General features: G+C 44.6%; 2 protein-coding genes across 2 annotated transcripts; both read right to left on the bottom strand.

The window, feature by feature from the left end:
* Window positions 1-1,039: 1,039 nt before the first annotated feature.
* LOC311320952 (aminopeptidase N-like) lies at window positions 1,040-11,492 on the bottom strand (the record flags this gene model as incomplete). The annotated part of the gene is made up of 20 exons (XM_084452819.1): window positions 1,040-1,231; window positions 2,071-2,152; window positions 2,265-2,405; window positions 2,774-2,941; window positions 3,168-3,278; window positions 3,433-3,524; window positions 3,764-3,911; window positions 4,019-4,074; window positions 4,162-4,292; window positions 4,377-4,453; window positions 4,555-4,727; window positions 5,983-6,048; window positions 6,328-6,393; window positions 7,145-7,288; window positions 7,743-7,856; window positions 8,505-8,659; window positions 9,251-9,377; window positions 9,699-9,835; window positions 9,986-10,128; window positions 10,960-11,492. The coding sequence occupies 20 exons, from the start codon at window positions 11,490-11,492 to the stop codon at window positions 1,040-1,042; spliced, it is 2,856 nt and encodes a 951-aa protein (XP_084308945.1).
* A 1,039-nt stretch (window positions 11,493-12,531) lies between these two features.
* LOC311320632 (aminopeptidase N-like) lies at window positions 12,532-25,487 on the bottom strand. Its single transcript, XM_084452431.1, has 21 exons — window positions 25,359-25,487; window positions 23,206-23,986; window positions 22,737-22,879; window positions 22,345-22,481; window positions 22,007-22,133; window positions 21,436-21,590; window positions 21,163-21,276; window positions 20,585-20,728; window positions 20,080-20,145; window positions 17,608-17,673; window positions 16,945-17,117; window positions 16,639-16,715; window positions 16,203-16,336; window positions 15,942-15,997; window positions 15,686-15,833; window positions 15,448-15,539; window positions 15,021-15,131; window positions 14,527-14,694; window positions 13,625-13,765; window positions 13,361-13,442; window positions 12,532-13,004 (listed from the first exon to the last, which is right to left on the bottom strand). Exons 2-21 carry the CDS (start codon window positions 23,916-23,918, stop codon window positions 12,846-12,848), a joined length of 3,006 nt encoding a protein of 1,001 aa, XP_084308557.1. The 5' UTR covers window positions 23,919-23,986; window positions 25,359-25,487; the 3' UTR covers window positions 12,532-12,845.
* Window positions 25,488-27,392: the final 1,905 nt, after the last annotated feature.

The raw sequence follows: 27,392 nt of genomic DNA, 5'->3' as shown, positions 1-27,392 counted from the left end.
TTAACATTACAGAGAGGTGCTAATTAGAGTGCCCAGGATGCATATGCAAGGATTATTTGATTATCTCGGCAGTGTTTCACACTCTGGGGCAGGACCTGGGGGCTAACTGAGGCTAAAGGCTAATTTATGCCAGGCCTAATGGCTCAGTAGAGACCCACTCTCTACGCTTCACACTCTATAGATGAGAGCCGCTTCACACTGGATTAAACAAGATTAGCTCTTAGCACAACATCCTTCCTTCTAATACAGTACCATCCTAAACTCCAGAGGTAGAGGGGGAAGACAACACTGAAAATCACTGAGTGGGAAGACAACACAGAAAAAAATCACACACAACCCAGTGCTCAAAATATGAAGTACAGTGAATAAAGTAAATGTGTTCACATTCAACTAGTGAAGGTTAGGGCTCTGTAGGTCATCTGTAGGGTGGCGCTCCAAATAAAGTGTTATCAGAGGTACTTAAGTGGTAGTAAAGGGAGGAATGTCACACCGTGCACCCTGGGAAGACGAGCCTCTTCACCTGTCTCCTCTACACAACCAGCACGCTGAGCACCGCAAATTCATAACTAGCCGTTAACGGTTTAACAAGTCACAGATACAGCAGGGGTACCAAAGAAAGTAAGAGTCCGCACACTGTAGCTCCCATTTAGATTATTTATGGACAAAAATTATGACGTTTCGAGCGACAATGCTCTTCCTCAGACAACTGGATAAACATAGCCACACCAAACATTTATATGGTATCTAAGGGTCACATGACCCTAATGGGATAGACGATTAACCCCTTTTCTTTAGACAGGTGAAACCCATTGTGCTAAGTAACAGGGTCACCTGACTCCTGGTACAGTTCACTCAGTGCATTCCAAAATAATCTATGGTGCATATCTTATCTTATCTTATCTTACAGATACAGCAGGGAGCATAAATGAATCTCTAAGAAGGGTTTTGACATACATTTTGATGTGTGCCACACTAAATTTGATGTGCAAAAAAAATTTTGCGATATATTGTGTGAACAGGAAAACAATTATGTCAACAGTTAAAACTGTTTATGAAGTTTTGTAATTTGAGTGAACTGTCCCTTTAACTCTGAGACGAACCAATCGAAAACCTCCCTCTTGTTCTCCTCCACCCATCTGATGTTGGCTGTGGTCCTCTCCAAAGCCTGCTCCAACGCCAGGCTGGCCGAGCCGAAGCCCATCTCTGCATTGTCCTCCTTGAACCTCTGGAGCTAGAATGGACCGTGTCCATGGTTACATCAAGAACCTTTTGACTTCTTATGACCAGGAACAATCTCTGGTTCTAGCATTTCTGTCCCCCACCCGGCGACAGCCGAAGGGGCGGGGACTTTAGGTTGGCCGGTATCACGTCATGAGTGAGTGAGTGAGTGAGTGAGTGAGTGAGTGAGTGAGTGAGTGAGTGAGTGAGTGTGAGTCTGTCAGTCCCCCCGTAGTACCAGAAGTCCCCACAAAAGGGGCGCCTTTCCAATTTTTCCATTGACAAGTACATTTAGATTTTTACATCTAAAACTATGCTTGGTGTCTCAGTATAGTCTCAGACAAGTTTACTCGGGAAACCATGTACTTTCTACATCCGCAGAGAGTAGAGCTTGAGGTGTTTAGTAGAGCTAGATATGTCTGTATTTCAACATTCATTATAGGACAGAACCATACAGGTGCATGGACTTGTTTGCCCACTAGATGGAGACGTTCTTGTCCTCTTACTCCCTCTACCATGGCTTGTAGAGAGCTTACTTTGGTCAATCATTGATACACATGATGTGACATTAGTAGCGCTAGATATGTATATATTTCAACATTCATTATAGGGTCATGCCTTTCGATTCCAGATTGCCAGCATGCTACAGTATATAAAATCACACATTATGCTGTCTTTCTTTGGCTCATTATAAACAAACAAAGCCAGAAAATTGAGGGGTCTTCTACAGGGCAATAAAGTGGGATCTCAGTATAAAACACTTAATGAGAAGCAGGGGGCTTGATACCACAAGGGAACATGCATAATGGGTGGGGGACAGCATGTTTACATGTGTACAGTACTTGTTCTTACCTGCTCCAGTTCTGCTGTAGTGGAAAACCTCAATGTCACGCCGCTTATCATGTTGCCAAACGAGAAGGATCCAACTCCATATCTCCAGAGAACATCATATAAACCAATTTCATTTAGTACATTCCGTTAAGAACAGATTTTTTAACCTTTGTCAAACAAACCGTGCAAAAAGTTTCTCTGGGGATCAAACTCACTGTGTGAACATGAACCCCCAGTTGTCCCTCACAAAGTCCCAGGCCAGCGTCTGTCCTTCTAAGTTACTGGCAATGGAGGCGATGACTGTGGTGGCGTCCTGTTTACGGATCATAACTGGATCCAAGGTATAGTCCAGGTACCTACATAATCACCAACGCACAATACTGGACCATTAACTCATGAGAGGGTCAGGTATGAACATGAACATGCTGGACAATGTGTTGCAGTGGTCATAGGCAAGAGGCAAGCCAAATGTCCACTCGGAATACAATCTTCTTAGTGTGTATTGGAGCAATGTACTGTTTTATTTGAAGCACGTACTGCACAGACACACAGACACACACACACACACACACACACACAGACACACAGACACAGACACACAGACACACAGACACACAGACACAGACACACAGACACACAGACACACAGACACACACACACACAGACACACACACACACACACAGACACACACACACACACACACAGACACACACACACACACACGTTTTAAGGAGCATCCGATCCTTGGTACAGGCCAGAGATGACATCAGTTTGGCGGCTTCGCTGGCGATGGTGGCGTTTTTGAACATCGCCCAGCCGAAGTCCCACTCCTCCACCCCCCCGGCAGCGAGGGCACTGCAGTAGACCGCGGACCGCAGGTTCGCATTGACCCTGACAGGAACCCCCCCCCCCCCCAAGGTGAGTGATTATTGATTATACCAAATGATTATTCATTATGAAACTGTAATGGCATGTTGTGATTGTTTTGGTGTGCTGTCCCACAGTGCTTGGCTCAAATGTGTTCTAGTGTTCATCAGGTAACAGAAGGTAAGAAAAAGGATAGCTAGAAGATAGGAGAGGATGAAAAGAAGATAAGAAATCGACTGATTAGCCTCACGGGTTGTTGTCAGGGTCGGCCATCCACTGTCTGAACCAGCCTGTGGTCAGATCCTGGCACTCCTTCACCCCCGTGCTGCAGGCTATCCTGATGGCGTTCACCTGGTTGTACCTGGGGTGGCGTGATTAACATGACATGATGGCCCGACCTGGTAAAATCAATCCAATCCTTACTCGATAATAATAATAATAATAATAATAATAATAATAAAGCGAATACACGGCCATCGCCTCCCCATGGACAGCCAGTTACACACAGTACTCACTGGTCAGTGTGTGTCTCGGGAATCTTGACCCAATTCGACGTCACATTCTTGAAGTGTTGGAAAAGGGGCGTCACCAGATTCCTAATGTACATCTACAGACGGAGAAGAGCAACAAAAATAGCGACACAAACAATTATAAGATTTTCAGTTATTCAGTCACTCAGTCACTCAGTCACTCTCTCCTGTCTCGAAATATTCCATTTTTTTATTTGTTTGATTTAACCTTTACTTCCACAGGCTAGTCTCATTGACATGAACATCTCTGACATGAGAGGCCTTTCAAGATGGCTGCTGTACAGTGTTCTTTACAACCCCAGTATGGACGCATCACCTGCATGGGCCCGTAGACTTCGGTACGATCGAACATGAGGTGGAAGTAGTCCAGGCTGTCCAGAGATGACTGCCAGGGCATGTACTCCCTTTCTCTGGAGAGGAACTTGGTGGTCCTCAGAGCCAGCGTCGTATGGATGTATTTAGCCCTGTGAGGTGACAGACTCTTGTCACTGTATTTAACCAATAAACCAATAAACATTTGTCAGTGGTTGTAATGCGAACGTGCGTGTATGCAGAGTATGATGACCCTAACCTTGCCAGATTAAAAGCATCATCCACAAGCTGGGCCCGGTTGATGACTGGTATTACCTGCAGGAATCAGGAAGTCATATCCATTAGCTTAGCGCCAGGGCACGATAGCACACTGGATTACTCTAAAGGTGCTTCTCATTTTACCAGATGATCAGTATTAAGCTGGGATAGGATCCGTTCCCAGTTGCCCAAGTCGTAATTAACCCTGTAGTATCCAGTTACGTTGAGGTTGGCCAGCACCCACTGACTTCCAGCTTTCATGTCAACATTTACATCTGAGTAGAAAAACGTAATGCATATAATGTCATGTGAAGGTGATAAGATATGAAGTCTTGTGGCGATCTGGTCGGTATCCCTACCGCTCGTCGTCAAGAGCCACATGTCTTTCTGCATCACGCCCGACTTCATCCATTTCACTGGTATAAACCACTCATATCTGGGACCAAAGCAGATCAACACACATTGTTTACACTGATACCGGTAATTCTGTGTTATTTGTGATGTGATGTCATGGGAATCTGTCAGAGTGGGACGAACTTGAACTCAGACGGTCTGTCCACCTTAGACTCGGGGTCCAGGAGGAAGTGCTTCTGGGAGAGCTGTCCAGAAGCGGTATCTATGGTAACCACAGGGAAGCCCATCTGGAGCACCCATCGGTTCATGATATTATGGACTGTATCAGGAAGGTTTGTGCCAGTAGCACTGACTGCCTAGAGTGAAGGAGAGAGAGAGAGACAGAGAGAGAGAGAGAGAGAGAAACATAAACTGTTTTTATTTATTATAATCTATGTTTATATTTATTATGTAAAGCAGTGTGTGTTACATTTGCTTCTATGAACATGTGCTATGACTTGGACTTTGACTTTGACTTTGACTTTGACAGAAAGAGACAGAGACAGAGACAGAGACAGAGACAGAGACAGAGACAGAGACAGAGACAGAGACAGTGACAGTGACAGTGACAGAGAGAAAGAGACAGAGAGAGAGAGAGAGAAAGAGACAGAGACATTGACAGAGACATTGACAGTGACAGTGACAGTAATAGAGAGACAGAGACAGACAGACACAGAGACAGAGACAGGTGCAAAGACAGAGAGAGAGAGAGACAGTCAGAGGTAGAGACAGAGACACATAGTCAGAGTCAGAGTCAGAATCAGAGACAGAGAGACAGAGAGACAGAGAGACAGAGACAGAGAGAGACAGAGACAGAGACAGAGAGACAGAGACAGAGAGACAGAGACAGAGACAGACAGACACAGAGACAGAGACAGGTGCAAAGACAGAGAGAGAGAGAGACAGAGAGACAGTCAGAGGTAGAGACAGAGAGACATAGTCAGAGTCAGAGTCAGAATCAGAGACAGAGAGACAGAGAGACAGAGAGACAGAGAGACAGAGACAGAGACAGAGACAGAGACAGAGACAGAGACAGAGACAGAGAGACAGAGACAGAGACAGAGACAGAGACAGAGACAGAGACAGAGACAGAGACAGTGACAGTAATAGAGAGACAGAGACAGACACAGAGACAGAGACAGGTGCAAAGACAGAGAGAGAGAGAGACAGAGAGACAGTCAGAGGTAGAGACAGAGAGACATAGTCAGAGTCAGAATCAGAGACAGAGAGTCAGAGACATTGACAGAGACATTGACAGTGACAGCAATAGAGAGACAGACAGACACAGAGACAGGTGCAAAGACAGAGAGAGAGAGAGACAGAGAGACAGTCAGAGGTAGAGATAGAGAGACATAGTCAGAGTCAGAGTCAGAATCAGAGACAGAAAGAGAGGGAGACAGAGACAGAGACAGAGACAGAGACAGAGACAGAGACAGAGACAGAGACAGAGACATAGTTGATGTTACATGGTCAACAACTATGAAGCCGCATTTTCTTTGGAATTAAGATATAGATGAGAGCTATTTCATTCAGGTGGACCAGATAATATTCACTGAGGTTGTGTTCTCCTACCATCTGGAGATGATCCCAGAGGTCAGTCCCCACTGTGTTCCCATAGGCAAAGTGATTGAGGTAGCTCTGCAGAAACAACATATCAGAATCAGTCATGAACCCTGTCATGGTATATCAGAATCAGTCATGAACCCTGTCATGGTATATCAGAATCAGTCATGAACCCTGTCATGGTATATCAGAATCAGTCATGAACCCTGTCATGGCATATCAGAATCAGTCATGAACCCTGTCATGGTATATCAGAATCAGTCATGAACCCTGTCATGGTATATCAGAATCAGTCATGAACCCTGTCATGGTGCTTTAAGATCCTATTTGGACCGATGCTGCAACGATACGTACCCTCAGTCCCCGGATGAAGACAGGCTCAGATAGAAAATCTGACAGCATCCTCAGCACTGCTGCCCCCTAGGGGCCAGGGAGGGAGGGAGGGAGGGAGAGAGAGAGAAACATAAACTGTTTTTATTTATTATAATCTATGTTTATATTTATTATGTAAAGCAGTGTGTGTTACATTTGCTTCTATGAACATGTGCTATGACTTTGACTTTGACTTTGACTTTGACAGTGACAGTGACAGTGACAGTGACAGTGACAGTGACAGTGACAGTGACAGTGACAGAAAGAGACAGAGACAGAGACAGTGACAGTGACAGTGACAGAAAGAGACAGAGACAGAGACAGTGACAGTGACAGTGACAGAGAGAGACAAAGAGACAGAGACATTGACAGAGACATTGGCAGTGACAGTAATAGAGAGACAGAGACAGAGAAGGTATAGTGGCATGCCCAGCTTTTGGCATATATAGGCAAGACTTTTATCACGTATAAATAATGCATAGGTTCCTTTCCACTGCAGGAGAAGCAAGCCCCCTCACCCCCAACCCCTCCTCCATTAGTGCGTGCACACACACACACACCCCTACACACACTTTCCAGTACACACACACACACACACCCCTACACACACTTTCCAGTACACACACACACACACACACATACACACCCCTACACACACTTTTCAGAACACACACACACACGCACAGGTTGTCACACATGATACGCAGAGGATAATAAGCATAGGAAGCAGTAGGATATCGTCAAGGTTAATTTCATTGGGTTTGTTTCCAGCTTGTGTGGGGTCGGCGGTGAGGAGCACCTTGCTGTAAGAGATGGCGTCAAACTGCTCACTGATCTGCTCAGGCTTGACCACGTCCTCTTCCCCCGAGGACAGGGGGTGGGAGGAGGCCAGGGCGTCCACCGCAAACACCCTGTGGACATCGTCCAGCACTATCAGGTCTTTCTGTGGTGGAGAGAGAGAGGGTTGTATTAGATTAGACATACAGGGTAACCAGTGAATCATCATGACTGAATGTACACAGTGGTCCAGTTTCTGTGGCCACTCTATAGTCAATCAATCAATCAATCAATCAAAGCTTTATTTGTATAGCGCATTTCATACCCAGAGGCAACACAATGCGCTTTACAGAGAACAAGGGAGGTGGGCAGACATCCCACCCCTACATATTCCAGAGGGAAGCAAAAAAACAGTAATCACCCGGGGGCCAGATAAGTGAGCTGTAAAATCGTGTATAGTGTGACACTAAGGTGTTGTACTATTAGGCGAGTAGTCCGGTTACAGTTTGGTCTCGGACCCAGATCTCTGTTACTGTACAGTACTGTATGTACACAAGAGACGGGCTCTTGTCTCAGTTCTATTCCTACTGATCAGCGGTGGATCAGTTGTTAGAACTCACCACGTTCCACGTAGGTTCGGCGTAGTCCACCCCGAGATACGACACGTAGGTCGCAAAGCCTTCGTTCAGCCACACCTCGTTCCACCATCTCAGGGTCACCAGGTTGCCAAACCACTAGTGACGTGACGACATTGACAAGATATTTATTTAAAATCAACATTTAAAGTTACAGTACCGCTTTTGAGATCAGGTAGATGATCTTCATATCAACATGCTGTATGTTGTCTGTTTTATGTTGGTAGTCCTACCACACCTGGGTCAAAAAGTATTTGAAATAATTTGAGCTAGCCTACCGATTAGCCAGTCTCTGCTGAAAACTCACCTTTTCTCAGTGGCCTCCATCTCATGACAAGCTTAGCACCCCAATAATAAGTTTGTTTTGTAACATGAGGGTTGGTTGAACTGTCCGTGCTTGTTTATTGGCCGTTCTTCAGGTAACCCCGCGTTTCACGTCACGACAATATGAACTGTGGGTAATTCCCTTAGGCAAAGTCTGCAGAAGTGCAGACTTACGGTAAGGGAGCATAAAGGGCTCTAAATATCTGCCAGAGAGCCCTCATACACTTGATGATTTGAAAATGGGACAGCCCTAAGCCCTCACGCACTTAGCGGGAACGCGTCTCAAAGTCAAGGGTGGACATTGGGACTGGGCCGTGGTCTCATGGTGCCAGGATCAATCAAGCACAGATAGGTATTTAAGCATCTAACTGTTTCAAATATTATTTTGACCGAGGTCTGGATGGTATGTGCCTAGGTGTCTACCATATGAGCCAGTTCATGTGCGATGATGCTAGCTGTCCCCTCCCTGTTGCCGTTGGAGGAAGTCACAGGGTCATAGAGGAGATGTGTTTCTCTGTAGGTCACAAGGCCCCAGTTCTCCATTGCACCAAAGTAGAAGTCAGGTAGAGCTATCTGGTCTGGAATAGGAACAGATAAAAGAGAATTGTTTGGGATCTGACAATACAGATCATTATGATAGGCCTTGGTATTCAACAAGTCAGTTAGACTCTAGTTTACTCTTGTATTGCAGATATGAGAGGTTTGGATACAGCATATACTGCATCGGGATAGTTATACTCCCTGGCTATCAGAGCTGCTTAGACACATCCTGTCCTCTGAGATCTACAGTGCAGAGGTGGCCAGCTAGGGTACAGTGTATGAGGCAATGAGGGTATAGGGTATAGGGCAAAGTCAGCGCATGTCTTTGCATGCACTGTCCTGTCTTCACACTCTCCTGTCCTGTCCTGCACCCTGTCCAATGCTGTCTGGATCAGGGGACAGTATGCATCATCAATAAATTCCCAGCATGTGTAAACTATCATGACAATAAACCGATCTGAATCTGAAATCTGAAAAGAGGGTACATGTGACCCGGTCTGGAGGTTTCGTACTCTTCTTTAAATATTTTCAGATTTCAATGTATGGAACATCATCAGAGAGCTTACAATTTACACTTTCATAATCTGTAAAAAAAAAAAAAAAGTTCTGTATTGTTGTAATAGTCTTACCTGATTTTGAGAGAGGGTAGATGGTGTCGTAATACTCCTCAAAAAAGCTGAGGATGGGTCCAGTAAGGTTGAGGGCGTAGACCCCCTGGCCCTCAGCTATGGCTCTCCGACGTGCCCAGATACGGATCTGCAACAGAGGGATCCCAACTCACAACTCTCACAGATATGCATTAGTTTAGTTTAGTTTATTTTTGCACAAATATTCATATAAAATAACAAAAACAATTTGATATAAATTAAGATGTGTGCAGGTGAGGTAAGAAACCCGAAAGGGCTTATTTGAAAACCTCATAAGCCAACACGACAGCGCACGATGAAGTCACAGATTACACTAGAGCAGATACAATAGGTCAATTTGACATTCAAATTCAAATAGCTTTATTGGCATGCCTTTAGCCAGCGAGATGAATACATATTGATGATAGTGAGTTGGATTTGGTTGATTTACCAGGATATGTCCTTCCTGAGTACCGATGTAGGAGAAGTCACTGACTATGAGAGCCAGCAGGTAGGTGGACATCCTCCTGGTGGGCTCAAACTGGGTCTGGGCTACTGCCTCACCGTTGATGGTCACGTTGGTGACCTCTAAATAAAACACGTAGAGACTGAGGATGGACAGCGCAGCATAAAGCTCAGGGACCCAAAACAAGTTTCTAGTTGCGCAATAATGAAGAACTCTTGAGTTTTGGGAACTTGGAGAAATATAGTACAAGTTAACGGTTTCATTTCACTAACCCTGTTCTTTGCCGTTGGAGAGGGCCACAGTTTGCCGTGGATGGATGAGGGTGATGTGGAAGATGGCCTTCATGGCTGGCTCGTCAAAGCAGGGGAAGGTTTTCCTGGCGTGAGTCGGATGCATCTGAGATGTAGCGGCAACCCTGAAGAGGACAAGAAGACCCCGTTTACACCTGGTATTAAAATGCGTTTTTGGTGATCAGATTGCAATCTGATCGTGCTAAACCACATGAAAATACAGGTGTAAATGCGCCCAAAACGTTTTGAGGACGGATTGCGATCCGATCGGCCAAACCACCTCCGGAGGCGGTCAGGGACGCATTTCGACCACATTTACAGTAATAGAAGTGTAAATGGAAATGCTTTTTTAATCCACATATCAACAACGTGGGCGGAAATACGTAGCCGTTGGAACGCGCCGGTTCCAGACCAGCAAGGAGCAGTCTTTTGCCTATTGGTGAAAGGTTAATGACGAGACATCTACAAGGTCATCAATCACTCCCCTGAGGTCACTTCCTCTTTCTATGAGCAGTAAAATTAGCTTCCTGTTTTGGGAGGTGCATACTTAGCATAAGAGTGATAACTGTGACTACAGACTACTGTGATATATACTACACAGCATATCCACTGTATATATGTTTTCCCTTTACTTCACACACCTTAGAAGTTCCTATTTGGCCAGTATGCATTTACAATCTTTAAATGGTGCAGCTATGACCTGATAGATCGAACTGAGCACAGCTTCCAATACAGGATGATCTTTCAATCAATCAATCAAAGCTTTATTTGTATAGCACATTTCATACCCAGAGGAAACACAATGCGCTTTACAGAGAACAAGGGAGGTGGGCAGACGACCCACTCTCTACATATTCCAGAGGGAAGCAAAAAAACAGTAATCACCCGGGGGCCAGATAAGTGAGCTGTAAAAAAGGGTTTATCTAGGGTTAAGGGTCAGATTTTTATGGACTCACTTCTTTTCTCCATCTTCTTCGTATTCACTCCTGTAGAAGCCTGACAAGTCGTCAGCCAGCTCCCCCACAAACTCCGTGTCCAGCTGGTAGGATTGTCCTTTAGTCAGCTTGCCGTTGAGCTGCAGCACCAGGAACTGGGTGGTGGTCTGTAGCCAGGAGTTCTTGACGCCGGGCGCTGCTGCTCCACTCACAGCTGTGAGTCTGGCCAGGTGTCCGTCCAGTTGGGTGTAGTTCAGCTTGTTGGAGTGTATGAGGATCAGGTCTGTCTCCACCATGCATTCAAACACCACCAAGGAGCTCCCTGTGAAGACGTAGAGGCCTTGTTGGTTGATGGTGAGGCGGGGCCACAGCGTCACGTTGTAGTAGTGGGGCTTCAGGGTCTGGGGAAGACGGTACCGGTCCCACGGGTTGATGACCTCGCCATCGTTCTTCGTCAAGGCGATGACCCACAGCGTAACGAGGGTCGCCACGGAGAGTGCCGCCAGCACCACGCAGACGATACACAGCTTGCTGACCGGACTGCGCTTTCCCATGTCTCACCAGTCACAGTAACAGCCCCGAGTCTGAGGACTGAGCTACCCAGGAATCCTCTCTCTTAATAATGAATGGATGATCTATTTGGACAGCACTCATTGGTGTGTGTGTGTGTGTGTGTGTGTGTGTCTGTGTGTGTGTGTGTGTGTGTGTGTGTGTGTGTGTGTGTGTGTGTGTGCGTGTGTGTGTGCGTGCGTGCGTGCGTGTGTGTGTGTGTGTGTGTGTGTGTGCGTGTGTGTGTGTGTGTGTGTGTGTGTGCGTGCATGTGTGCGTGTGTGTGTACGTGCGTGTGTGTGTGTGTGTGTGCGTGCATGTGTGCGTGTGTGTGTGTGTGTGCGCGTGTGTGTGTGTGTGTATCAGTTAGAAGTGGCTGATAAGAGTGAAGAACTAGCTGTCATAACATTTTATTGGCTTGTTCTGATAGCAGCTGACATCTTTACATGTTTATCCCGCGTCATGGATAAGTCCCTGCTGTTCGTTCTGTATACAGATGACTGCAGAAGCCTCGACTGTAATCGGTGATGTTTGGGGACGATAGCATCCCCCGTTCCTGGCTCTCAGGCCTCCCCCCATTATGCCGACCTCTCTCACACTTCAAGGTCATTTGGCTTTGTTGATGGCCACTGCTGTTTGCTGGGTTCTATCACTGTTGTGTACTATTGCTGTCGTTATGTCTTGTTGTATGTTTTATATATATTGTTGTAGGTTTATGTTGTTGTTTTTTACTATGCCAGCCTAAAGAATTGCCCCACCGGAATAGTTTTTTTTATTTTTATGGAGTTGAATAGAATTGAATGGATGGTAATGTACCATAGGTGGGAAGGGAGGACAGGTATTGTACATCACATCAGACAGTCACAGGTTATCAAAAGTTATCAACCAAGTGTTTACTTCAGCTCATTATTGTGTTATTGTCTTATTATGAAAGCTGTCATGTAGTTGTGTTTATTCCATAAAACATAATTGAAAAATAACAATAAAATACACACGCAATACACAACAGCTTAAGTGGAAAATCTAATCTGTTTATTATTTCAACAAGAATAAACAGTATTTTACCAGAGAGCAACACTGTAAAAAGTGATTGTATTTAAATATCTACATATATTGACAGTATTAACTCTTACAAAAATTCTGACTCACAACATGTCCTCTCAAAAAAGTGCTCACATCAGATGTGATGAAGTCACAGAATTTTAGAATAAAATAAAAATAATATAAAGTCTCCTTAAGCATTGGTGACCAAAAGAACAGCCATCATAACTGTGCACACAGCATTAGGAGTCCTACGTCTCTCAACAATAAATAAATGGACAGATGTTTACATTTCCCATGTGACCAATCAAATCACTTTATGCTGCTGCTGCTTCAGCTTTGAACCAATCCTGGACCGCCTTCTTGTTTTCCGCCACCCACTTGATGTTGGCAGTGGTCCTCTCTTTGGCCTGCTCCACCGCCAGGGTTCCTGAACCAAACCCTGTCTCTGCGTTGTCAATCTGGAACTGCTTGAGCTACAAGGGCAGAGTGGGAAATGTTTACATTTCATTAACAGGAGAGTCCGGTTAGACACAGAATAACTGAGGTTTCACTCCACCTTTACCATGCTGCCCACTGGCCGTGTGTGTTAGGCCATACAATACAATATTATAAGACAGCACAGAACCTAAAGATATTTCTACTGTACTTCTAACCATGGCATGTCATGCATGTGACCTTCCCACCGGACTGATGCTGAAACAATTAACTTTTTACAAATATCCAGTAAATATCAAAAACGAAAACAGATTAAAGTTGGGACCCGGACTGGGATTCATATGTGTCCAGGGAACCTGGCATTATACCGTCTGACAACCGTGAGATGCTTTACCTGTTGGAGCTCGAACTCAGTTGAGAACCTCTTAGTTACTCCGCTGATAAGGTTTGAGAAGGAGAAAGATCCACCTCCATATCTGGAGTGAGAGAACATAAGGCAGGATGTTGACATTTGTCTCTCCAGGTGTTAAATTAAATTAACTTAAGTGCTATCATACTAAATGCATAGCAGATATCATAGCATAGTGCATACTTAGCATAAGAGTGATAACTGTGACTACAGAATTGGACATATTCTGTGCATGAGGGTCAAACTCACTGGTTGAAGATATAGTCCCATCTGGACCTGATGAAGTCCCAGGCTAGCGACTGGCCCACCACGTTGCCGGCGATGTAGACGATGGTGGAGGTGGCGTCCTGCTTGCGGATCTTGGTGGGGTCCAGGGTGTAGACCAGGTACCTGCGGAGGGGTACGGGCACAACATGAGACGGGGGATCACCTGGAGGCGTCTACGCGTTTCGCAACCCAGTTGAGCGATAACACCATTGAGTTTAGGGTTAAAGAAGACCCTAACCCCTAACCCTAACCCTAACCCTAACCCTAACCCTAACCCTAACCCTAACCCTAACCTTAACTCTAACTCTAACCCTAACCCTAACCCTAACCCTAACCCTAACCCTAACCCTAACCCTACTCCTGACCCTCACCCTAACCCTACACCTGACCCTCACCCTAACCCTAACCTTAACCCTAAACTCTATGGTGTTCTTGCTAAACTGGGTTGCGAAAAAATTTCTCTCTCTGTAAAATGTGATTCAGCTCCCGATTTACTGAAACGAGACACTGAGTGATGTTAGCATGCGAGAGAGAGAGAGAGAGAGAGAGAGAGAGAGACAGAGAGAGAGAGAGAGAGAGACTGAGAGAGAGAGAGAGAGAGACAGACAGAGAGAGAGAGAGAGAGAGAGACAGAGAGAGAGAGAGAGACAGAGAGACAGAGAGACAGAGAGAGAGACAGAGAGAGAGAGAGAGAGAGAGACAGAGAGAGAGAGACAGACAGAGAGAGAGAGAGAGAGAGAGAGAGACAGAGAGAGAGAGAGAGAGAGAGAGAGAGAGAGACAGAGAGAGAGACAGAGAGAGAGACAGAGAGAGAGAGAGAGAGAGAAAGACAGAGAGTGTGTATTTGGCCAGTGTTGTCTGGTTAGTCCTACTCTATAACTGACCTGTTGAGCAGCCAGGGCTCGGTGGTGCAGGCCAGAGCATAGCGGAACTTGTCAGCCTCGATGGCGATGGACGCGTTCTTGAACATCTGCCAACCAAACTCCCACTCAGCAGCGCCCCCTGCAGCGATGGCGCTGCAGTACACGGTGGTCCTCAGGTTGGGGTGAATCCTAACGGAACGTATCAACGTATCATGAAAACATTCTACCAAAACGTCCTGTTATTCTATAACATAGCACTCCCTCTCCAAACACACAGAGAAGTCATACATTTACTAATACAGGGTTTGGCAGTCATAAATGATGCTGATATCTATCCAGATGTGGGAGAACGACCTGAATCCATGAATCAACATGAAGGCATAAACTATATATATCCCGGGTGACCCCTCACCCAGGCTCGGGGTGGTAAAAGGATAGCCCCTCGGCCCCGAGCCTGGGGGGAGAGAGGACAATAACTACTATCCCAAACGATGAAGAAGAAGGCATAAACTCACGGGTTGTTGTCAGGGTCGGCCATCCACTGTCTGAACCAGCCTGTGGTCAGATCCTGGCACTCCTTCAGCCCCGTGCTGCAGGCCATCCTGATGGCGTTCACCTGGTTGTACCTGGGGGGGTGGGGGGGGCACGGGGCAGAGGTGTTACAGGGCTAGAGGACAGGCTGCCCTTCTCCACCCAGCTCAGAGGTGCAGCTGGAGACCTCAGAGTTCGGAGTAGGGACTTTATGTACTGTACATGATAAGGTGAATATGAATGAATGGATGAATGGATGAATGGATAGATGAATGAGTGAATTAATGGATGAATGGATGAATGGATGAATGGATGAATGGATGAATGGATGAATGGATGAATGAATGAATGAACATTGGTAAATGAATCATGGCATGAGGGATTAGCATGAAGTTGTTCTATCAAACTCACTGGTCCATGTGTCCCTTAGGTACGCTAGTCCAGTTAAAAGTGATATCCTGGAAGTATTGAAATAGAGGCGTCACCTGTTTCTTCAGGTACGCCTAAAAGAAGCAGAATGAACAACAGAGTTAGCGCTTGATTCATGTGAACAGCAGCGCATTGCCTGCCTGTCATTCTTCGTATCATGTTCAATTCAATTCAACCTCATTCCCACAGGGCCAGGGGGTCAAATGGAGAGGACACCAACCTGCATGTCTCCATAGACCTCACTGCGATCAAACATCAGGGAGAAGAAGTCGAGGTTGTCCAGGGCCGACTCCCAGGGCATGTACTCCGTCTCTCCTGAAAGGTACTTGGTTGTTCTCAGAGCCAGCACGGTAGAGATGATTTTAGCTCTGTATATAACAAAAGAATAAGAATATGAAAAGTTGTATTTTATTGTACTTCACATGTACACACTTCACAAGTAAACTGTGTACACTATTTTTTTTTTAAACACTCACCTTGCCAGGTTAAAAGCATCATCCACTAACTGGGCTCTATTGATCACTGGAATCATCTAGATGAATCAAAACAACCCAAAGATTATACACACTTTAAAAACATGAATGCTGGTCATAGATCATTCACAAACTGTTAGTTAATGTTGTGTCTTGTATGTCAGTGTTTTGTGGCAGACACAAGCAAAATACATTTCCACATTGTGGACAATAAACTAAACTATAAACAGTAACCTAAACTAATCTAGCGTTAGGTGTATCTACCTGAGGATTGGTGCTGAGCACGGTGAGGAGGCGTTCCCAGTTAGCGGCATCGTAGTTAACCCTGTAGTAGCCAGACACGTTGACGTTGGCCAGCACCCACTCAGACCCAGCGACCTTCATTTCAAGGGCAGTAGCTTTCACATTAACCAGAGACAAAGAGATCTTTAAGTAAGTATCATAGTTATTACCTTGACAATAATAAAGCTTTTCGAGGCTTGATGTGTGCTTGATTCATACGTAGTAGCTAGCTTGCCTGCCCTGTTTAATGGGACCAAGGAAATCATCATCAAGTGTCAGCCTCAACTCCACCCACCTGGTGCACCAGGTTAGGTAATGACGCACACCTCATGTGTTCAAATATACTTTATGTTATTGGTCATGAAAGTCATTACTAATCTATTTGATTCCCATTATCATCAGTGTCTTCACTACATACCATTTTTCTCCTCTAGCCATGTTGATGTCTGTGGGACTCCAGTTTTCATCCAGTTAATCGGCACAATCCATTCATAACTGAGGGAAATATATATTTTCATATTAACACAAGCTTACTAGCATATTTCTGTCCAAAGAGTCTTACTTCAACCTTGCTCTCCAGTGAGTAGCTTCCCTCTCACTGATATTCTTCTACTGTCTTCTACTGTCTTCTACTGTCTTCTACTGTCTTCTAGCCAAAGCATTTCCCTCTCAGTGCTATTTTAGGTCATTTCAATAATTGTCCTGAGCAGAATTTCAGACGTACTTGAAGGGAGATGGAACAGTCACTATGGACTCAGGGTCCAGGAGGAAGTGCTTCTGGGAGAGCTGTCCAGTGGCGGTATCTATGGTAACCACAGGGAAGCCCATCTGGAGCACCCATCGGTTCATGATATTATGGACTGTATCAGGAAGGTTTGTGCCAGTAGCAGTGACTGCCTAGTGTGGATGAGACACAAGAACACCAGACTGAGAATAGAACCACAACCGAATATGTATTTCCGACGCAAACAAGCTATGAGGGTGGGACATGCGTTTAGAGGAATTTGATTGGAACATTGACAAGTGGACGGGTTTTAAGAACTTTAGACAGATTCGCTAGAAGGATAGCGTTGATTGATGGGTGGATGTCGTGAGATTATTGGCCTAAAATCGAAGGTACCTGTTGTCGTCATTGCACGTGACCTACCGTTTTCCAGGAAGTAAGAAATTATATACTTTGATATAAGATTACAACAAAAGTAGAATTTTGTAAATTTTTTGGCATACATCGTTGAATAGATGAACACTATGACCAATTATGTGAACCAAAATGGGACAGAATGCTTTTTTCATTTCAGTGCGACTTTAATGGCTGCAAAGATGACTATGTGAAATTGAGATCTACATTCTGACTGTGAATGGCACCAATGGATATGAAGAAGCTCACCATTTGGAGATGATCCCAGAGGTCAGTGTACTCTGTGTTACCAAAGGCAAACTTATTCAGGTACGTCTGTGGAAACAAAGTCAATTTAAGACACAAGCGGCATTGAGACAGGGTCCTATGGTTACTGTACACCCAGTTAAGACTGACAGACAGGGGTAGACTGACCAGACAGGGGTAGACTGGCAGACAGGGGTAGACTGGCAGACAGGGGTAGACTGACCAGACAGGGGTAGACTGACCAGACAGAGGTAGACTGACCAGACAGGGGTAGACTGACCAGACAGGGGTAGACTGACCAGACAGGGGTAGACTGGCAGACAGGGGTAGACTGACCAGACAGAGGTAGACTGACCAGACAGGGGTAGACTGACCAGACAGAGGTAGACTGACAGACAAAGGGGTAGACTGACCAGACAGAGGTAGACTGACAGACAAAGGGGTAGACTGACCAGACAGGGGTAGACTGACCAGACAGGAGGTAGACTGACCAGACAGGGGTAGACTGGCAGACAGGGGTAGACTGGCAGACAGGGGTAGACTGGCAGACAGGGGTAGACTGACCAGACAGGGGTAGACTGGCAGACAGGGGTAGACTGACCAGACAGGGGTAGACTGGCAGACAGGGGTAGACTGACCAGACAGAGGTAGACTGACAGACAAAGGGATAGACTGATAGATGGAGGTAGACTGATAGACAGGGGGGTAGACTGATAGACAGGGGGGTAGACTGATAGACAGGGGGGTAGACTGATAGACAGGAGGGTAGACTAACAAACAGAGGGGTAGACTGATAGACAGGGGGGTAGACTGACAGATGGAGGTAGACTGATAGACAGGGGGGTAGACTGACAGACAGGGGGTAGACTGATAGACAGGGGGGTAGACTGATAGACAGGGGGTAGACTGATAGGGGGGTAGACTAACAGACAGGGGGTAGACTGATAGACAGGGGGGTAGACTGACAGACAGGGGGGTAGACTGATAGACAGGGGGGTAGACTGATAGACAGGGGGGTAGACTGATAGACAGGGGGGTAGACTGATAGACAGGGGGGTAGACTGATAGACAGGGGGGTAGACTGACAGATGGAGGTAGACTGATAGACAGGGGGGTAGACTGATAGACAGGGGGGTAGACTGACAGATGGAGGTAGACTGATAGACAGGGGGGTAGACTGATAGACAGGGGGGTAGACTGACAGATGGAGGTAGACTGATAGACAGGGGGGTAGACTGACAGATAGGGGCATAGACTGTCTGTCTTATGTTTGAAATCATCCATAATGCTGCTCCTCCCCCCCTGAGAAAGTTTGTAACACTCAGCTCTGAATTAATGATTCGAGCCACTAGGTCAACAACTCAGAGGGCGTGCAGAATCCCACAACGTAAGACTGCTTTTGGTCAATCATCCTTCATCTTCACGGCCATAAAACAGTGGAACAGCCTTCCAACAGAGCTCACAACAACAACAAGCTTTCATAGCTTCTCTCGCCTCATAAAGCAGTGGATACTCGCTCAGCAAAGCTGCACGCACCTGTAGTCATTGTGTGTGTGTGTGTGTGTGTGTGTGTGTGTGTGTGTGTGTGTGTGTATGTGTGTGTGTGTGTGTGTGTGTGTGTAGCACATATGTATGGGGGTTATATTTAGGGTTTGTTTTTTAAGGGTCTGGGGAGGTTGGGATGTGGGTATAGGGATGAGTGAAATTTCTGCTATAGGCTTCTAACTTTTTGTATTCCTTCTATGTATGTAACTCTCCTATACTATTTTCCCCACTATTTTTAAGACTGTATGTTTATTTGCCCAGGGACTGCGGGTGAAAATTAGCTGTTTAGCTATAACCTTGTACAGTGTATCTCTCCCAATTTTATAGGGTTAATGTCTACTGTACCTTGTCCCTGTCTTAAAAAAAAAAAAAAAAGGTAAATTCAGCAAGACCCACTAATGAGCAGCTAAAGTTTGTAGCTGGTTCTCGCTGGGTTTTCCAGTATGGTATGACAGTGCCATCTACTCTGTATGAGACATCTAAATCATGTTAAGCGGAAATTAGCTTTAAAGCACTATATTAGCATCACCAATTAGCTTCCCTCCAAAATGGTCAACATTCAAATGCCTGTAATTTCCTTGATTTTTGAGAAGAAACTTGGTTTTGCCAAATTTTCAACCTGCAGTCAAATCCATCATGGGTCCAAATGGCAAATTTGTTGAAATGGAATTTTATGGAATGGAATGAAATGTAAGTTTACCAAGTTTCATACCAGTACATTTTCGTCTGGTGTGGAAGTGCCAGCAGTTTGAACGTTTAATCATTCACTGTAGTGAATCACTGTAATAAAACATGCACCTTGAGAAAGGAAGATGGCCCAAAAGCTAAAATAAAACCCTCATGTAATGACTGTTATGACCTTCATGTCATGACCACTTAAACAGTATATCAAGTTTTGTTTTGAGCGGAGTGACCTTTTAAAGTCCTTACATTGAGTCCTTTGGTGAAGACAGGTTCAGACAGGAAATCTGAGAGCATTCTCAACACTGACGCTCCCTAGAGAAAGATACAGCATGCAGTTACAGAGTGTCAATGGACATTTAAGATACATTAAATAAAAGATGAGAGAATCTACAACTAGAAAAATGTAACGGTTAGATGTAGTGTAGGCTTGTAACATTTACCGGCCATTCATCAATGCTCTATATTCTCCATACTGTACAGTGTAGGTCCTCAAAAAATGGCAAATGGACTGCACCTATACAGCACTTTAATCCAAAATGCTTTTACAATGGCCTCTCATTCATCCATTCACACACCAATGTCAGACAGCTGCCATGCAAAGTGCTAGCCTGCTCACTGGGAGCAATTTTGGGGTTCAGTGTCTTGCATAAGGACACTTCAACATGTGGACAGGAGGAGCCAGGAATCGAACTGTCGATCCTGCCGTCACTGGACAACCCACTCTACCTCTGAGGATTGGTTGATTCTATACCTTGCTGTAGGAGATGGCGTCGAAGAGTTCACTGATTTGCTCCGGTTTCTGGATGTCTTCCTCTCTGGAGGACAGGGGATGGGAGGAAGTCAGCGCGTCCACGGCGAACACTCTGTGGACATCTCCCAGGACTATCAGGTCTTTCTGTGGAGGGAGGGAGAGGAACATCATAGATAGATAGATAGATAGATAGATAGATAGATAGATAGATAGATAGATAGATAGATAGATAGATAGATAGATAGATAGATAGATAGATAGATAGATAGATAGATAGATAGATAGATAGATAGATAGATAGATAGATAGATAGATAGATAGATAGATAGATAGATAGACACAAAGGCATCCATCTAGAATACATGGCTGACCTGGGACTTCATATGGATGTTTGTACGTGTACGTGTTTGTATGTTTGTACGTGTTGTATGTTTGTATGTTTGTACGTGTTTGTACGTGTACGTGTTGTATGTTTGTACGTGTTGTATGTTTGTACTGTACGTGTTGTATGTTTGTACGTGTTGTATGTTTGTACGTGTTGTATGTTTGCATGCCAAGTGGGAGTCGTAGACACATACCACGTTCCAGGAGTCCTCAGCGTAGTCGGCTCCGAGGTACTCCACGTAGGAGGCGAACCCTTCGTTCAGCCACAGATCATTCCACCACTTCAGAGTCACAAGGTTCCCAAACCACTGGAGAGATGACGGAGATGATCATCACCAAACCCAAAAAAGGTGAGGTCCAACATGAGGTTGATAGTACAGAATGAGATATTTTGTCTAGCAGAATGTTCCAGGATTGGTTCAGCAGTCAAACAGGGATGGGGAAGTGGATTCAGAACCTCAACCTACCATATGGGCCAGTTCGTGGGAAATGATGGAGGCTATCCTCTCCTTGTTTGAGTTTGAGGAGAACTTGGGGTCGTACAGGAGGGCTGTCTCTCTGTAGGTGATGAGACCCCAGTTCTCCATGGCTCCTGCGTTGAAGTCTGGCAACGCTATCTGGTCTGAAGAATTGAAGAGGAAAGTTGAGAGAGGATATTAGAATACCAGAATAGATTCAACTCAAAACAAAGACATAAGGAGCCCATCGTGCTGGAGCAGAGCAGCGAGCAAACCCTTCATAAACGTAACATTGAAAACAGAGGGGCAAGTGAGTTGCATGTCTTGTACCACATATTTAGATAAGATTTAAATAGGGAAAGCATGAAAATATTTTTATCTCAGTCTTTTTAGGTGCTTGCCTTCTGTTCAAGGCTTTTAGGGGTTTGCTCATTGCTCTCCACCAGCAAGATAGGGCCCTAATAGAAGCAGAAGGCACAGCAATGGTGAGACATCTTCAGTGTGATTAGGTCAATGATTAACAGACAGGCAAGTCTACATCTCAACGCCTCTCTTTGAAGATTTTTTATTAAAATCGTACCTGATTTGGGAAGAGGGTAACTGACATTGTAATACGTCTCAAAGAATTTCATGATGGGCCCGGTCACGTTGAGAGCATATTCTCCTTGGCCCGCAGCAATGGCATTTCTACGAGCGTAGATCCGGATCTGTACAAAGTTCAGACACATTGTTAACTATTATGAACAAACCTCTTCCCATGCATTTGATGATAGATACAGCGGCTTTGGTGAAAATAACTCCCAATGGTGTGAAGCCAAATCCACACATTAGACAGAAGCTTTTAAAGGTATCTTGTGAAAATGGTAAACGCCCTTGCCATAAAGTTCATCTTAAAAAAAAGAGGTGAAAGACATTTACCAAAAGATTGGATTCTGTTCTGTTAACATAGTCGAAGTCACTGACAATAAATGCCAGCAGGTAAGTTGACATTTTCTTGGTGGGTTCAAAAGTAGTCTTTCGAACATTCTCGCCATCCATGATGACGTCAAGGGGTTCTGAAAAAGAAAAGAAAAAGGTTTGTCTTTAGGCGAACTCATCACTGTCATACTGTATGTATCAAATGACTAAGTGTAGGCTACAAAAAAAGCGTCGTCAACTTGAAATAATGAGTTCACACCATCAAAGATTGACTACTTACTACAGATGGGTCAAATTAATATATTTTCTCCAGAACAGGTCAGAAAATATGAAACTTTTGTGACATGATATATAAGATATAACTGTCTATGAAAGCACTGAGCAGTACTTACCATGCTCCATGCCGTTGGACAGGGCTATTCTGTCTCGTGGGTGGATGAGAGTGATGTGGAAGATGGCCTTCATCGCTGGCTCGTCAAAGCAGGGGAAGGATTTCCTGGCATCCGTTGGCTGCATCTGAGTAGTAGCCACAACTCTGGAAGACGACACATAGACAATAGATAGATTTGCTTCTATCTTTTTTTGTCTTTTTTTTTTTCATTCACTATGCTGATCGCTGTAGATTTGGATTTTCGATGTTCGATGTTTCGATGCTTTCGTGAACAGTGAAATTAATCGAATGTTTTATTTCTGTTTAGTGCAGTGGTTCGTAAAGTAAACACACTCTACCTTTGAACAACATCTATGGCCATGGAGGTAGGCTATTTCATAAGTTTCTTAGATAATGTTGCCTGGCGGGTAAGCATTGAGAAAACCTCCAAGCAGTAGTCTAACACAAACATGAGGATGCTAAGGACTTACTTCTTAACTCCATCCTCAAAGTATTCACTTCTATAAAAGCCTCCCAGATCATCAGCCAGCTCCCCCACAAACTCCGTGTTCAGCTGGTAGGATTGTCCTTTAGTCAGCTTGCCGTTGAGCTGCAGCACCAGGAACTGGGTGGTGGTCTGTAGCCAGGAGTTCTTGACGTCGGGCGCTGCTGCTCCACTCACAGCTGTGAGTCTGGCCAGGTGTCCGTCATGTTGGGTGTAGTTCAGCTTGTTGGAGTGTATGAGGATCAGGTCTGTCTCCACCATGCATTCAAACACCACCAAGGAGCTCCCTGTGAAGACGTAGAGGCCTTGTTGGTTGATGGTGAGGCGGGGCCACAGCGTCACGTTGTAGTAGTGGGGCTTCAGGGTCTGGGGAAGACGGTACCGGTCCCACGGTTCGTTTGAGGGCGAAGGGGTGGTCGTGGGTTTGACAGTGGAACCACCGTTGGTTGGAGTGACCTCATTGTTCTTCGATTTCTCTTGAGAGTAGACGACAGACAGGGCGATGATGGTGGCCACTGTCCCCGCAGCAACCACGATCAACACCACCCCAACCGCCTTGCTGATATAGAAGCCTTTCCCCATGTCCAAACTCAGAAGAGCTATACAGCCAAAGAGCCGGTAGGTTGTCTGTGCAGGGAGGTGTATATATACTGTACCATGAGTAGGCTCCCCTCCCACCAGGAGAAATAGCTGATTCATTAACCTAGCACCATTCTGAAGGGTGTGGATGCCATAGAGCTATCTGGAGGGATCATCCTGGCCTTGTACTGTAGGTGAGAGACAGACATTATGGCTAATTCTGAAATAGCATATTCATACAATGCTGTTAACAAGGCCATCCAACAGATGGATGATGGCCTTGTTAAGAGGATGGTTGTTTGTTGCAAACTCCTAATTCAAAAGGGACAGACATAACATTCATCATCAACATTGATGTGTCATACTTTTTTATGTCATACTTTTCCAGCAATTAACAATGCAATACGGGTACCTTTTTACAATTGATCTTAAATATTTGAGTTCACCACAACAATGTAAAATTGTAGGTTATATTAACTTTATACTCAAGGCAACAGGTTAACAAGAAAATGTAAATGAAGCTGCTACCTGGAAATGTTAGATTATAACATGTGAGAGTGAATGGAGTCAGGTCAAGCTCTCAGCCAACCTTTCAGATGGCTGCTATTCACAACAAAATAAAAATTAATGAACAGTAAATGACCACGGGACAAAGCATGGCCAGGAGCACTAAGAGTCCCCAAAGCAAGACTAAAAAGGTGTGTTTTACGATCTTTGTTTTAAATTAAGTTTTGGCCCCCCTCAGGATCTCTGACAGGCTGAGGCTGGATCCTACTACCTTTTAACTCATTTTAATACTAAAAGCTGCCTATCCATGTATCTTGGTCCTTGGTTTGGGGATAGTTAAAAGGCCTGAGGAATCCACTGACTTCATATCTTAAAACCATGTTTGACCTGTATTGGAGTGCACAACCGTTTCTTATGATAATGTGTCTGGACAAATTGAGATAGCACTCAGAGCACAGCTATACTGTAGAAACTTAGCCACAAGCACACGTCAGCATTGAGAGTATTAATTAACAATAATCCACACACCATTTCAGACTTACTGTATGTGACGGAGCAACTGACATGTTAAATATGCAAAAGGTTAGAACAGCTGAAGAGCTTCTAGTTCAAAACCCAGAAAGGAACAAGGGAGAAAAGTGAGTGAACTGGCCACTGTACTCTCCTAACAGGGACAGGACTATTTAGAACACAATAGAAGAACCCTCTGAAAAAGAAATATAGTAAGGTAATGGTTGGAACCCTAAATGGTTCTTCCTGACCTGAAGGGGTTCTTTATGGGACTTTATACGGACCTGAAAAAGGTTCTTTATGGAACTTTATACGGACCTCAAAAGATCTGGTTATTGTAACAAATGGTTGCAACAGATAAAGCATTGGACAATAAAAAAGATTAAAACAAGAGGATGTTGGTTCATCACCAACTCCTAATTCATAAAGGACAGGCTGTGGATCACATTCGTCATCAACATTTATGATGCATCATACTCTGCCAGCAATTAACTGTGATAATAAAGTTATGTTTTTACAATGTGGAAGTCAATAAATCCTTACCTTGGCTGTTGTTTTCTTATCTGAGATCTGATATAACCACTCCTACTGTACTTTGATTAAGAGATATTCATTGATCTGCTGGCTCAAACTTCTACCTAAATGCATTTGACAAGATGAGATTGAGTTTCTGATCAGCAAAACACCAACAGTAAATGAAATCAGACTTTGTACCTAAAGTGTTATGTCAAGGGGTAAGAGTTAAATATTCACAAGTCTGACAATGTTCTCTGAGTATCGTTTCTAACGCAACATGTTAAAATGATGAAAGGCGGAGTGAAAGGGAGTGTGATCCAATGGAAGATAACTGCTTTTATGAGAAGTCTTTCTAGTGTGACTGCACATTTCATCTCAGAGATCGCACCTTTGCACCGGGATATCTTGTCAGATACCCATATATGATGTATAAAGATCCAGAGATACAATATCAGTACATCCCGACAATGTGTGAGTAGATGTGTGTTAGCCTATTCATGACATCAAACCAAAAGGCCGTTAGTCATGATGTCACAGGATGACGGCTTTGACATAAGCATGAAAACATTTTAAAAAAAAGTGTCCGGTCACGGTGTAGATTCTCAAGATAAATGCCCCATGTGGGAGATTGGCTGTAAGGTCAACAACTCACCAACACACGTACAGTACATTGATGTATGGACGTACAGTATGCCATTTAAAACATTTTAATTCCTGTCTTTGACGGTCAAATGAGTCCAAAGTGGATCTCTGTTTCCATTCTGAGATAGTCTGCTACCAAATAGAACAAAATGTGTTTGTTTTCACACAGTGAAATGATCAAACACTGCTTGTTGCCTGCAGGTGAAACGTTTGACGTTCTAACTTCATATCATAACAGTCATATCAGTTTATCAACAGTGACAGATATAAGAGGAAAAAGCCATGAACTTGGCGTACGGTATCAGTGATCTGTGTGTGACATTATTTACTCTGGTCCTCCCTACTTGACCTAACAATCCCCCTTTGCCACAAACAATATCACCTCACGATCCTCCCCCCCCCCCCCAAACAAATCACCTCAAAATATGAAACACAGAGAACAAATGGTATACAGTACCTATGGCTGCCAACTGAGACCAGATGAAGATTGAACCCTTGGCGGTGGTCCTTCTTTGGCTCATGCGGAGGCCTAAACAGCACAGCTATGTACTGAATGAGCAGAATGAGCTGATCCACTGCTGATCAGATTAGCCTGTGGTACCAGACTGAACCAAGATGTGGACCTTGCGTCTAAACTCTACACTTCTAATAACCATTTGCAGTAAATTACTTGGCTGTTACCCTTCCTCTGCAAGCAGCTCAATAACAAAGAGCCTTTAATAAAATGTGTAGCATCAATCAGACCTGGCCTAGCGCTGGGTGGGGATTCAGGAATGCTAAACAAATGCTCACTTAAAGAGCCAACGTTTGGGTTGGTTAGAAGAAACACATTACTTTACTCATCAACCCAGGATACAAGTTTAACATCACAAACATCATACAACACGAGCCCCCCCCCCCCCCCCCCCCCCCCCCCCCCTCTCCTCTTCCTACTCAGCGACAGCTTCTCAGAGACAGCTGTTTATACATAATCCAAATGATATGATGGTGATAGATACAACCAGCTGTCTGGAAATGTGCTGTGTTTATACTGGAGACCGGACTACTCACCACTTAAATAAGAATGTCTTAACAGTCAATACTATACAGTAGGTGGTCTGTTTCAGTGAATAGCATTGTATAGTGTAGGTAGTGTCATACACGCACGCACGCACCCACACACACATACACACACACACACACACACACTAACATACACACAATTGAGTTTTTTTTTTTTTAAAAGGACATAAAAAGAGGGTCCCAAGGTTACATCAAGCAACAAAATACAAGGCTCTATGGTAGGCTACCATTTGAAAGTGGAAAACATCATCAGGGTGTTAACTCATCAGGATGAACTTAGGTGCACTTAAAGTTTTATTTTATGACTTTTTGGAACATCACTTTGCTGTCCAATCATGTGCTATAACGCAACACGCC

The sequence above is a fragment of the Borostomias antarcticus genome (genome assembly GCF_949987555.1).
Source record: "Borostomias antarcticus genome assembly, chromosome: 18".
Lineage (NCBI taxonomy): Eukaryota > Metazoa > Chordata > Actinopteri > Stomiiformes > Stomiidae > Borostomias > Borostomias antarcticus.
The sequence above is the reverse complement of the archived record's forward strand: the minus strand, read 5'-3'. Positions and strand labels throughout refer to the sequence as shown.